The 14,008-nt window shown below is 39.3% G+C and overlaps 1 protein-coding gene across 2 annotated transcripts in view; it reads right to left on the bottom strand.

The window, feature by feature from the left end:
* The window catches only part of ADCY2 (adenylate cyclase 2), a 426,625-nt gene that overhangs the window by 53,224 nt on the left and 359,393 nt on the right, over nucleotides 1-14,008 (bottom strand). For both annotated transcript variants that reach the window (XR_012413577.1, XM_005556577.5), the window contains exons 17-18: nucleotides 8,258-8,377; nucleotides 2,216-2,385 (exon numbers count right to left, since the gene is read on the bottom strand). Coding sequence is in view for 1 of the 2 variants with exons in the window: in XM_005556577.5 (XP_005556634.2) it covers nucleotides 2,216-2,385; nucleotides 8,258-8,377 (290 nt within the window). In the remaining variant the exon portion in view is untranslated. The remainder of the gene's footprint in view (nucleotides 1-2,215; nucleotides 2,386-8,257; nucleotides 8,378-14,008) is intronic.

Below are 14,008 nucleotides of genomic sequence, written 5' to 3'. Positions count from 1 at the left end.
CATGCCTGTGATCCCAACACTTTGGGAGGCTGAGGTAGGTGGATCACTTGAGGCCAGGAGTTTGAGACCAGCCTGGCCAACATGATGAAACCCTGTCTCTACTAAAAAAAATATATATGTAAAAAAGTAGCCGGGCATGGTGGCAGGCACCTGTAATCCCAGCTACTAGAGAGGCTGAGGCAGGATAATGGCTTGAACCCAGGAGGCAGAGGTTGCAGTGAGCCAAGATTGTGCCATTGCACTCCAGTCTGAGCGACAAAGCAAAATTCTGCCTCAGATAAATAAATAAGTAAAAAGTGTCATTGGATTATTTGAAACACAAAGGATAAATGCTTGAGGGGATGGATATCTTATTCTCCATGATGCAATTATTTCACATTGCAAGATGTATGAAAACATCTCATGTACCCCATAAATATGTATACCTATTATGTAACCACAACATTTTTTTAAAAAATAGGAAGTGAGAGACAGGCACGTGCTCCCAAGGAGGGTGCTAGCTTTACTGATGGAAGTGAAGGCAAGTCGCCGAGGTTTCTCAAGTCAGTCTCCCTAGCTTCAAGGTCATTGCAAAGACAAACCGAGCTGCAAGCACAAAAGAGCTTTAATACAGTGAATGTGATCTAAAGGTAAAACTCCTTTTCTTCAACCTGATAACTACTCTTCTGCTGTGGGGGTTCTACTCAGAGATTGCCTGTCTCCTCAAGCGCCTCACTGAGGTCCCCAAAAGCAATTCTCTCCACACCAGGAACTTGGTAATCTGATTTCTTCTTTTGCTTCGGATGTGTAACATATTCAGGGGATTTAAATTTAATAAAGGGAAACTTAGTAGGGTTATCGGCTGCGTGTGAAAATCAATAATGCTACATTTATTTAGGAATACAACACAGGCTTTCTGGATGCAGCAGAGCAATAGTAAAGCATGTTTAGTTGGCAATTTTGAGAATTTATTGGAAAATTAACTTCCATTCTCATTTTGGCTAAGGAATCATACATATAATTATGCATTTTTGCAACTCCACTGCCTGAAGCTTGATTACAGATAGTAGAGTTTCATTGTGTGGAGGATGACGAAAATTAAATTAGGTGAAAAGAATGGGTTGCATCTCCTGCAAAGGTTCTTATTGCTAAGAAGTGTCTACACAGTGCGATGACTGCCATTCCTAACACCAGGTCTCCAGTGGAGAAATAGGTGGCCATGTACTATCAACACAAAACAACTTTCTGGAGTAATAAATCAATGCAAATATTTAAGGCATTTATATTATGTTAAAATAAATATAGAAATAGGATGGAGGACAGTGCAAAGCCCTCCTAGAAAATACTTTGACATCTGGTGGGTTCAGAAATAAACCTAACGCTTGTTAGAAAATGTTTTGTTTTTGAGATGTGATGTGGAGAGTATTAAAACGATTAAAACAATTTTTTTCAAACAAATATTCATTATAAGCTTCCGTATATATTCATATACGGAAGTAATTCGGTAACAGGAAACTGGTTATAAACCTGAGTGAGTGCACCCGGTAGAATCATTCTTGCTGCATCTAGCCTTACAGTTGAAAGACCTAAAGCAATCATATATTTTCTTGGAAGTCAATTTCTCCATAGAACAAAGAATTTTCAGGATTGATAGTTCCTCTTCCCCATAACAGTATTTTAGAAAACCTCTAGTGAGAAATATAACACTGTAAATTGTGAATACAGCTACTTATTTTTTCAATATCTTGCTTTGAACTGAGGGCCATTTTGCCTTCCTGAGGACACTTGGCAATTTCTAGAGACATTTCCAGTTGTCATGACTTGGGGCACTGGAGATTGTGACTGGCATTCAGTGGGTAGAGGCCAGGGATGTCACTAAACACCCTACTTACTACGCACAGGACAACGCCCCCCACAGAGAATTATTTAGTCCAAAATATCAATAGTGCTGAGGTGGACAATCTTAGATTACTTTTATCAGCATAGTATAGGTTATAACACAGTTCTTCTCTTGAAACCACTTCACATCTTCTATGTGTGTTTGAGAATACATAATCAGATGTAATCTACAACAAAAACACATATCATCTTTCTGAGGTATCACTTCAAAGAAATTCTCTCAGAATGATTTATCAATGACAATGACATCGCTAACTTGCATTTACTCAACACACACTCACGCTATCCACATGCTAGGAAAGAACTAAAGTAAGAGAAGGAAGAGGCAGCGGCTCACCTCTCAAACAAGACCTGGCTGTAGTCGCCCAGGACGTGGGCGTGGGTGTGGAGTAGGATGGTGTTGTAGCCCACCAACGCCACCATCATGATCAACATCTTCAGCTCGTAGTTCACCCGCAGGAACACGGAACAGGATATCAGTCCCAGAATGCAGCTGTAGATAAAGTACTGAAACAGCGAAGGACAACAGACAAATCCTTAGGATCTCTTCTAAGAAACTGTTACAATTTCTGAAACAATTACAATCAGGGGCCACTGCCAATCTCATTTGGTCAATATATAAGCCGGCTGTGAAAACAGAGGCCTGTTTCTTATCTTTGATCCAGGGGCAAATGCCTGGATACATTAAATTCAGAAAAAAAAATCATCCAAAGTTTTCTGAGCCAACCTTGCATGATAAATAAAAATAAGCACGTATATTGCCACTTTTTAGGAATAAAATTGTAAAAAAAACTTACATGGAAGACACATTGTTATAATCCAATGTTATTTATTTCTTGAAAATGAAAACATTGTGGCCTCCTATACATTCCTTAAATGTAAGTTAACGTCTATAGAATCTTTTTTGGCCTTTCAATTCTTTAATTCATTAAGATAATATAAATCATTACAGACAACTGTTAAAAGCAGAAGGAGGCCCAGACATTTTATTAAAAGAGAAACTGTGTGTCAGAGGGGCCTATTTAAAACAGAAGGATTTAAATCAAAAGCCTTGACCAGGGTGAGTCATGAATCCCCGGGAGTTCAACAGGCACCAGAAGAAAGTGGAAGAACCAAGTGGGAGCCAGCGAGCTCGTATCGTCCATCTTAGGGCAGAGCAAGCTGCAGGCAGGCCTGCCCCAGGTGAACCATTTCCTCACCATTTACCACTGCAGGCACCGTTCAGATAGGCTTTGGATAGCTCTGAATTCAACTCTTCACTAGCTCATTAGCTCACTTATTTGCAGCCAGTGACCTAACTTGCTTGTATCACAGTGTCTGCATGACACTGTAAAATGAGGGTAATCATATTCTCCTTGTAGGTCATTGAAAACAACAGAGATAAAAGACTAATGCACAGAGCCCAGAGTCCTGCACGCCAGGAGGGACTCGCTGCAGGGAAACAGGCGCCATCTTCAGAAAGGCTTTATTTGCTCCATCATGGGGTTTCTGTGAACAAGGTTTGTGTTACTATCTCAGCATTCCTAGAACAGAGACAACACTCAAAAAAAAAAAAAAAAAAAAAATTAAGACTTTTAATAAAACATAGATCTTATTGATTTTTTTAAACCTTGTCTTTTAAAATAGCCCAGCTTTTAAATTACTCGATTTTAATTTCATCATACTGAGTAAGCCAGGTAAGAGCTGCTTACTTTTGTCATTTGAGCTCTGCCTTTGATTTCCCCAGCTAAAGCCATCTACATTAAGCTATGTGGAAGGCTACTGATACTAGCTCAACAGTCCTGTTCCTGTGGAAGAAAGGAAAGTTGGAAATAGCAGCTTGCAGTGATCATATGGCAGGCTTTCTCTTTGTAAGAGGCACACTTGAGTGAAGGCAGCCTTAGAAATGAGTAGGAAATGAGTAGAAAAGCAGGAATGAGTAGAAATCCCATTAGTAAGGACTTCGACCTGGCACTTGGCTTCAAAAGGAAGACCAATACCTCACACTGGATTACACACCAACTGGGTCACTCTTCAGGGAGTTAAAGTCTTTCTTTGCATGGGAATGTGAAGGCCACTCTTCATTTCAGGTGGCAGCATTTTAAGGAACACTGAGTGTTGTGAGCACAGTTTCTTAGCTGCAATTGTCTGATGTCAGGTCTCCATTTTTCTGCCTCTCATGGCTTCCCACAATAGAGAACAGGAAAAGGAAAAGAAGAGACCACGTGGGTTAACGTAGTAAAATGATAGAATCAACAGAGCTGTGAACAGGTGGACAGGCAGTATCTGAGAGGGAGGAGGGGTGTAGCACGCCCTCTGAAAAGAGACCTTATTTCTAGAGAGTTCTGCCCTTGTCACCTTAGAGAAGTTACTAAGTATCTACTTTAGGGCAGGTCTGAGGACTCTGATACAAGGTACATTAATGCTCTATGTTGCTTAGAACAAGACCACTCAAAGTACAGCAGTGAGTTCTGCAAGACAGGCACACAATGTGGATAGAAACTTGGCAGAGTAAGCTTGTTTCTGATGAATATAATGAAATATGAGCTTGCATTTCATATGGCTTCCTTTTTAGCTCATTTTGCTGTTAATTCACCATTACATTTTTCAAAAGCATTAGTCTGTCATAGATTAGAAATTAAAAACACAAAACAAAGCAAAATGAAAAAAGGGCCTTCACAAAGAATTTGAGAAGCCCTCATTAATAACCTAGTAGCCCTTTAATCAAGAGTCTTGAGTATTTTAAAATTGCTCCTTAAAACCAGGGAAATTGCCCCAGGAACTGGCGGGGGCAAGGCTCTTATTCAGGGATCCTGTCCCATCAGATTCCCCAAAGCAGCTGACCTTAACAAGGCAATCTGTGTCCTCCAAGAGTCACTCAAAGTAAAGATGATGATAACACCCATCTTGGAGAAGTCTCATGAAGATTGAGTAACAAAAGAGTTCAGAACAGCCTAGTCCGTGAGAAACTTGGAAATTCTGCTATTATTACTACACACTAAAAGTCTTTTGTAAGTTTTGGTTTTTGAAAGAGCTCTGTTTCTAAAATTATGTTGAAAACCACTGTTATAATGAAAATTATCAACCAGTTCAACTTAATCGAATGAGAGAACAGAATAAGGAACCACTTATAAGAGGGTGTGTATGTATCAAGGGGTATATGTGGATTGTTTGGTGTGTGGGGACCTGGGGTAAAATTTTAAAGGTTCTCACAGTTTGAACCTTTGAACTATGTGTCAACACCTATAAAATATGCTAAGGTTCCACATTTCAAAATTCATTCGTAGGCTTTACATTTTTTATTTTCACATTTCAAGAACATCTACTAAAATATGTATGTTAATGGGAAGTATACTTTAGTCCATTTCTGTAAAATGGCCTTCTAGAATGCTTGGAGGCTGTGCAAGAGGTGATCTGGCATAAAAAGGTAGGTTGGGAACCTGTAAATAGCCATCCAGGGACGTGTGGGAGAGAACAGTGCAAGACGCCAGGCTGGGAGCCTGTCCTGGCTCCACGGTTTAGCCGACCAGGGAAGGCTCCAGATGGTCAGCGGTTCTGGCAGTAGGATTCTGAACCGACTTCTATTGGAGTGTACTTACTGGTAACCTGATTGCTAGTAATGTTTACCAGTTTCGACATAATCATTGAAACCAACTTGTATTTTACAGAAAGGTAACAGCCACCGCTATCGGGAGTAATTTATTAAGACTAAAGTATCTGGGTCTTAGCTTCTTCACCTGCAAAACAAGAACCCCAATAATACCTACTTCACCAGGCTCATTTTTGGGTGAAATGACGTAATGCATACCAAGTGCCCGCTGTGGTACAAACAACCTACACTGCAAAGATCCTTTATGGCTAATTTTGGAATTTTAAAAGGACTGTGTTTTCCTGCTACAGAAACAATACACCAGATGTTAAAGACTGGGAAATATACAAAAGGATATATATAAAAATAAGGGTCTCTGATAATCCCCAACATCCACTTTAGCCACTATTCATTATTTGTATATGAATTTCCAGTCTTTTTCTTTCTACTTATTATTGGCAGTATTGTTTTAAAAAATTAAGATCATACTGTTTTGTATTTTTTAAAACCATACTTTTCAATGAATAATTTATTATGAATATGCACTTATATGTCATTAATTTTTTTTACAATGTCTTATATGGTGGTTAAGTATAACCTTATCCTGTGTTACAACAAAATTTATTTTAAAATTTGCATTTTCAAATTTTTAGGTTGTTTTCTTTCTTTTGCTTTCTTTTTGTTGATGTTATATAAACACATGCACGAACACGTGTTTGGTAAACCTTTTCACTTTTAAAACTAATTTTCAAAATTAGTATTACAGGGTAAAAAGTGTGTCTGTCTTGTGCTTTTTGATAATTCTTGAAATTACCACTTAGAAGAGTTATATCACTTTATACCAGCACCAGCAGTGAGCTGGGCATGCTTCTCAGCTTGCTGGGCAACTTCAGGCATCACATAACATGGGGTTTGAGAGAAATGACGCCTGTGTGGCACACACCCACAAAACGGCTTTTCAACTGTTCCCTGGGATCCTTTAGGGAGGAAGCCAGGATGTCTCCAGGCTCCTTGGGGACCGCTAAACCCGTGAGTTCACAATGCGGTTTCTGTGCAGCCAGTCCATGCAGACCTGGGGCTTCCTTGGCAACGCTGGCCAGGATCTTCAAGGCCTCATTATTGGAAAGATAGTAGCCGTTTACTAAATCCCACCTAGATTTTAGAGAACCTATTGTGTGCTTTTTCAGAATCTTTTTAAGACTGAGTAAATGTTGCCTTTCCCCACTTTAAGTTTTTAATAATTTTCTTTGACTGCAAATAAGATATTACACAGATTTACCTACATGAAATTCAAAATGATTTCCTTATTCTTTTAGGGATGCCAAGTGTGGCGAGTTGTTTGGCTCAAACATAGCGAAGGAGAGATTTAAAAAAGTATTGCAGCTATTCTTTTTTTTTTTTTTTCCTGTCAGAAAGCATCTTCATGTTAAAATTTTAAACTTAAAGTGCCACGTGGATGCGAAAGGGGGACGGCTTGGTCGTTGCACTCTCTTCCCAGCATCCAGCCTATGGATCATACGGATGCCAACACCATTGGATCAAGGAGGAAGAGGCAGGCCACACCGTTAATTTAAATATTTCTTTGAAAAAGAGAGCTCCAAATGGCCCACAAATGGCCCACAGTGAGACTACATTCAATAGACTCTCACGATGACTCCAGCTTTTCACTTTTCACATAACTAAATAGAGAAGTCAACACCTAGTCCTCACTGGAGTTTATGATAACACCTCATTTGAAGGGCAGGATCTCCTGGGTAAGGGACGAACCTATACCACCCCCTCTTCCCAAGCCCATGGGGACACTGCTTTTGCACCTTGGCCATCTTGCCCATGACGTAGTCAAGGCCTCAGAAGCCTTCAGGAAAGAACACCAGAAGTCACTTCTATCTGTGCATGGAACTGTGAGCTTCCCAAGAAATGAAATGATGGGAAGGGAAAAAAGAACAGAGCAAAATATCAAGGAAGAAAATCAGAGAAGGAGGAATGGGAAAATAAATCCACTTTATTGCCATAGCTAATGGAGTTAAACATTTTGGTAGGGAATTTTGAAAGCATACATATTAAATTATCAATTTCAGTCCCCAAAATAGTTCACTTAGCATTCTCAAAACTGATTATTTGAGACGGAAACTAAACAAGCATAATCTGCACTACTTCCAGATAATTATTTGGAAAGTGAAAAGGAGAGTATCAACACTTTTTTTTTTCACAAACGATGTATGGAAGAACAAAGTTGTTAAGCAGTAAATAACTGACTTAACTCTTCACTTGGAAGACTAATGTGTTAATACGTTTTGAAGTTTCAACCTAGGTCTTTTGTGATACTGGTTAAGATGAGTCAGTTAGCAAGAATTACTGGGGAACAGAATCACTGGGCAACGTATGCCGCCAAAGAAGAGGGAAGAAAATGAGATGTGGGTAGTTTTATCACAGCTTTAAGGGGGATAATATTAATTCACTGGAGCAACTGTCTCTAAGTGAGAAACCCAGAAACATGGTGCCTTATAATTGAATGCCATATGGTAGGAAATATGCTAGAAGTGCTGTAGTGGTTAAGAGAAGAAGGCAAACATTACCGGTGAAAGCATCACAATAACATTGTAAGTTTTCAGATGTAAGTTTAGCCAGTCCCCAAGGACCCGGACTTCTAGCAGAGGCTGACATTTGTAATTTCAGGACCACTCAGGGATTGATACCAGAGAGGAAATGCAAAGTCTAGAACACATATGAAACTTAAAAAGGATATATGTTAATCCAGACTACTAGCATACAGGAGAGCCACCAATGCAGTCATAATTGCAATGTTCTTACCGGGAGGAAAAATAAATTTTGCGCACGCAGAATCGCCGCCTGATTATTTGAGGCTGAAAAGCTTGTGTTTGTTGTATTGGCAGTTGGAGGGATTGTTTCCTCTGAGTCACTCAGGAAAAACTGCAAAGAGAAGGTTTTTTTTTTTTTTTCAATGAATTAGTGCAAATTAGATTAAATAACTAGCATGTGGGTGTTAACTTTATGAATTCTGTGTTCCTTATGCACAGTCAACAGGATTGTTTATGTGGACTTGGGAATTCCTACTGAATAAGTAATTAACGATTTATTGTTCTATACATTCAATAGAGAATTCCAGAACTTCAAAATTCACATTAAAGAAATTAGAGACACCTCTATCAAACAGTAAATTAAAAGTACACAAAGCTCTTGGCAGAGGGAGTAGTTAGAATTACATTTGAATCCGATAACGCCTTTGAAGCCGGTATCACCATGTATACATTCAACTCTCTACCATCAATTCGGAGCCTTCAGAATGTTTTTTCCCCCAGTACCTTTGCCATCTTGGCTCAAACATTAAATGAGTCAATACAATCCTATGAATTTTTGATGTTTAGAATGAAAATTAATTTTATGGGCAAAATGCAATCGCCAGCCTCGACATTCGTATCTATTATTTGTGAGTGCTTGGCAACTCAGATTATAAGGGGTGAACAATTTAAAAGGACGGATATTCTCAGGACTGCTGGAAAGGGGATTTTAACTAAAAAACAGAAAGGTAATGCTGAGAAAATAATGAGCTCTTATGTAATGGTCACCAATATAAGCACCAGAAGGACAGCATCAACCTGTTAGCAAGGCAGGAGAAATTTGTCTCTCTCTCTCTCTCATCCTCTCTCGCCCGCTCGCTCTCTGTCCTACAGAAGCTGCACCCAGACTAAATACCCAAGGATCAGCCACTTTTCTGTCATGTGGCTAAGGGTCAGAGGAATGTTCTGGAAACAAACCAGAGAATCATGACTTCAGCCCATTCCTTTTACTGAAAGAAATTAATCTCATCCATACACCTATTGAACAACTTGTGTTTTCTGCATAGGGTTAACCATACATATTCAAGGTTTAAAAAGTGAAACTTCCTTATAGTTTCTACGGTTGCTTTTGTTTGTTTCTATTGAGTTATTTCCCTGGACTGCATAGTTCCGTCAAATACCTAAACTAATTTATTTGGATAGATAAGAAGACATTTATTTAGTCTATTCTTGGGAACATTCCCCTCATAGTCTATAGAGATATGAGATACAATATTTCTGCCCATTATATCATTTGATTAAATTTGGCAAAATGCTGATTTAAGCATCAAAGAAATATAGTAGATTTCTTTATGTATGATGAAAGAACTTGTAAAAATTGTCACATCCCTGGCCGAACTACAAATGTGCTAATATTTTGGAAAAAATTATATCAGGGATTAGAAAAGAAAATAATGGAATAATTGCTTGGCAAACATCAGGCTCCAAAAGGGTACAGATTTAGATTTAGATCTGATAGACCAAAAATCCAATTGATTTAAATATTAAAAAAATCAACAAATGGCAAAGAAAAGGAGATTGTTTAGCTTGGTGGGTTAGTAGCCTTAAGTGCCAAGGATCTTAAAATAATTAACAAAAACTTCTTGATTATATCACCATATAGGCAAAAAACTAGGTAAAATGAAGTGTTGCATTCTTGACATACAAAAAATGAGTAGTTTACTTTGTGAAAAATGTGTCTTGCAAGGAGGTTTTGCAATAAATATGATGGTTGAACTTGAATAACAAGAGAAAACTCCAATCACTACACATGTTTCCTAATCCACTTCTGCTATGTCTTTCTAGTAGTTATTAATATCAACTCCCCATAAATTCAAGAAACTCTTCATTCTGTCTAAAATCATATTACAATTTTGAATCAACTTCCCTTCCTCTGTCTTCTTTGCATTTTAAAGTAACAAACTCATATCATTCCCTAATTGTAGCCAGTCAAACACTCAAGAGAGTTACTAATCCCTTGCCCACCTTCCTTCCAGGTAAAACTACCCCAACTTTCTCCACTGAAAATATTTTTAGCATCCTAATGATTTAGGGAGCTCTTCTCTGGACCCAATTTAATTTTCTACAACCTTTGTCATAATTGGGACAATGATGTCATCATTCTGAACAAAACTTCCTAAATAAAATGCTAAGGAACACTGCATATTTTTAGTTTACTTGCAAATTTTACATTTCTCAGGCAATTTAAAACATATCAGAATTACATTTTTCGAATCACATTAAACTGTGAACAGGTGCTTTTGTATTGTTTTCTGCCTGATGACATCATTGTGTTTGTCATTTGGTTGAAATTAGAAGTCTACCTGACTAGACTACTAGTTAACTATGGCTAACTCCTTGCCTGGCTGGCTCACAGATTTATATATGCTTTACTTATAATAAATTTCTTGGAAATTTCTCAGAAGAAATTGCAAAATGCTGCAAGGAATCAAGTGATGACATTCTCAAAATGTCAGGAATAAAATGGCAGCACATTCGGCCACTCATATGAGATTCTCAACAGCCAGCTGGAGACTAATACGGAAAAAACACTACATATGAAACAAACATGGACCACCAATTGTTTTTCTCCACTTTTTATTGAGGTGTTGGTATCACATGGATAAACGTCGAGTGTTTCAGATGTCCCGTTAAAATCACACAATTCACTGGAAATAAAACTGACTTGGACATTTTGGCATTCAATACTAATGAGTAATGAGACTTAAAAAGCCAGTTCTCTGAACACACGGTTCCCATTGACCCTGGCTCTTGTAAGGGTCATTAAAATGCAGGCTGGGAATAAATATTAGTGACTGGAAATTGACGCGGAGCCTCGAGATGAACCGGCCCATCCACGCAGTCAACAGCAGAGGCAGGTCAGGGCAGCCTCAAGCCGTCACACGTTATTCCTAACGCATCTCTCCCCTTTGAGGTACAGAGTCGTGGCAGATGATGACAGAGAGGCAGTTAACAAGGGCTGCTTGCCACTGGCTGGAAAAATGCAGGGCAAACGGAGGCTCACCTGCTGCAAAGGGACTGGGACATCCAGAAGAAAAGGAACACCCGAGGGCACAATGCCAGGGGCAAGGAGCCAGACACAGAGGGACAGATATTGTGTGACTCCACTCATGTGGGGTCCCTGGAATAGGCAAATTCATAGAAACAGGAAGCAGCACAATGGTGACCTGGGGCTGGGGAGAGGGAGGATGGGGAGTGAGTGTTTCATGGAGACAGAGTTGCTGTTTGGGAAAATGAAAAACACTCTGGAGATAGATGGTGGTGACGGTCGCACAACATTGCAAATGTACTTAATGTTACTAAACTGTATGTTTAAAAATTGTTCAGTAATATATCTTATGTTATATATATCATACACAATTAAAAAATACATTAGAAACAGAAAAAACAAAGAAAGAAAATGAAAGCACTCTTCCTCTGCCTCAAAGGGAAAACTTAAACAAATCACAGGTGCTATACATGAGGACATGAATGAGGCTAGGACTTTAAACAGATGAAGTTTTCTGAGAGCAAGTTACATGCTCTTCCCAGTGACTTAAAGCATATGCACTCCCACAGCCCCCCACCTCCGCCAACACAAAGAACTGTTATTCTTGCTGAAATGTGAGTCCGATGCCTGGATTAGTCTCACTGGGTTAACAACAGCTAAGAAATAGAAATACAACTTGAGGATGGGGCTCCCTCAGTCTGGAAAACGTGTTCAGAAAAAAAAAAATGCTGAGAAAAAACATGAAAAGCTATACTCCTTTAACTAGAAACTGCTCCCGGATGGACAGGTTCAAGTGGGACTAGGTAAAAAGAGACAGAAACAATCCTGGGACCATTGAACTGCATGTAAGTAAAGACTGAGTTTCACTCACATCCTTCAGCAGAAGGTGTCGCCTTCCTGACGTGAGTGACAGGAGCCCGCTTCCCTTGCACCGCCCTGCACAGGTGCCCCCTCCTAACCTGCCTGCCTGCCTGCTTGGGCAGTCTGAGTGCCGCATCAGCACCACCTCATGAGGCATGTGGCCCTGAGCGCTGCCTCCGCCTCACACAGTCGGAGTTCAGGAGCCCGGGGCATCTGCAGATCCTCAGATGTGGCCAGAGGCAGAGCTCCATGGACAAGTCCTGCCTCTTCTGTGATTAATAAGACATTATACACAAGGCTGTACAGCTAGGTCATGTTATTTCCTTTCCGTACCCAACGTCAACTTTCCTACAGTTTTACGTTTTTTCTTTGACATAAGTATAAGAGGAGCACCTGCGTGGAAAAGAACCACTAAGTTCATGGCACCAGGTATCAATACAAACGGTATTTTTCTGCACACTTGGAGGAATTCAGTGCCTGAGCAGCTCTGATTTCTTCTCCCCCTGCATCGATAGACAGGAAAAAGTAGGGGAAGGTAATTTAGCTTATTTCCTGCTTCTACTGCTACAGAAGGCAGCTTGGTATGTGGAAAATCTGCAGAAGGCACATTAAAAGTATTAAAAAGTGTGATGAATGATTTTTGAGAAAGAAATAAATCTCAAGGATCATCCATCATACTTTTAATGTGTCTTCTGTGGAGGAAGGAAAACAACATTGGAGACATATTTCTGTTACTTCGTTCTCTCTCTAAAGGATCGTAGCTACTGTTGAAAGAATGTCTCCTCCTAAATGATCAGCTTGTCAAACATTTATAGACAGTGACTGAACTGTCTGTCAATCATGACTAATTACACTACACAAAATAGAGTTAGCTTCCAAACCAGATTTGTTTCTCATTTATATCATCTTTAAGAATTACGTGATAAATTCTGGTTTTATAAGGTCAAACTAGATGTTACAAAAGGAAATGGTTTCTTATTTAGAGGGCTGTATGCTTACCTATTCACTCACTCATTCTTTCATTTAATAACTAATGAATGGAAGGCATTTTCCTAGGACATGTGGAAAAAAACCAAAGATTTCCTCAAAGTTCATTCTAGTATTATTCATAACACCCAAGATATGGAAACAATCTGTCTATTGATGGATGATTAGATAAAAAAATTTGGGGCTGGGCATGGTGACTCACACCTGTAATACCAGCACTTTGGGAGGCCGAGGCAGCAGATCACGAGGTCAGGAGTTCAAGACCAGCCTGGCCAACATGGTAAAACCTCATCTCTACTAAAAATACAAAAATTAGCTGGGCATAGTGGTGGGCGCCTGAAATCCCAGTTACTCGGGGGGCTGAGGTAGGAGAATCATTTGAACCTGGGAAGTGGAGGTTGCAGTGAGCCGAGATCACCCCATCGCATTCCAGCCTGGGTGACAGGGTGAGACTCCATCTCAGAAAGAAAAAAAAAAAATAAAATAAAATAAAGAAAGAAAAAGAAAAAAGAAAAAAAAAAGAACAAAATAGAAAAGAAATTTTGATACACACCATACACAATGGAAAATTATTTAGCCTTAAAAAAGAGAAAAATCTTGTCATTTGCAACAACATAGATGGATATGCAGAACATTATGCTAAGTAAAATAACCCAGGCACGGAAAAATGAATGCTGCATGATCTCACTTATATATGGAATAAACAAAGCTGAATACACAGAAACAGAGAGTAGAATGGTGGTTACCAGGTGTGGGGGAGGCCAGGAAATGGGAAGATGTAGGTCAAAGGGTACAAAGTTGCAGTCATGTGGGATGAACGCACCTAGATTACTAAAGCACAGCGGGAGGACTTGGTCAATAATACTC

This window comes from Macaca fascicularis, chromosome 6, assembly GCF_037993035.2.
Source record: "Macaca fascicularis isolate 582-1 chromosome 6, T2T-MFA8v1.1".
In the NCBI taxonomy this organism is placed as follows: domain Eukaryota; kingdom Metazoa; phylum Chordata; class Mammalia; order Primates; family Cercopithecidae; genus Macaca; species Macaca fascicularis.
The sequence above is the reverse complement of the archived record's forward strand: the minus strand, read 5'-3'. Positions and strand labels throughout refer to the sequence as shown.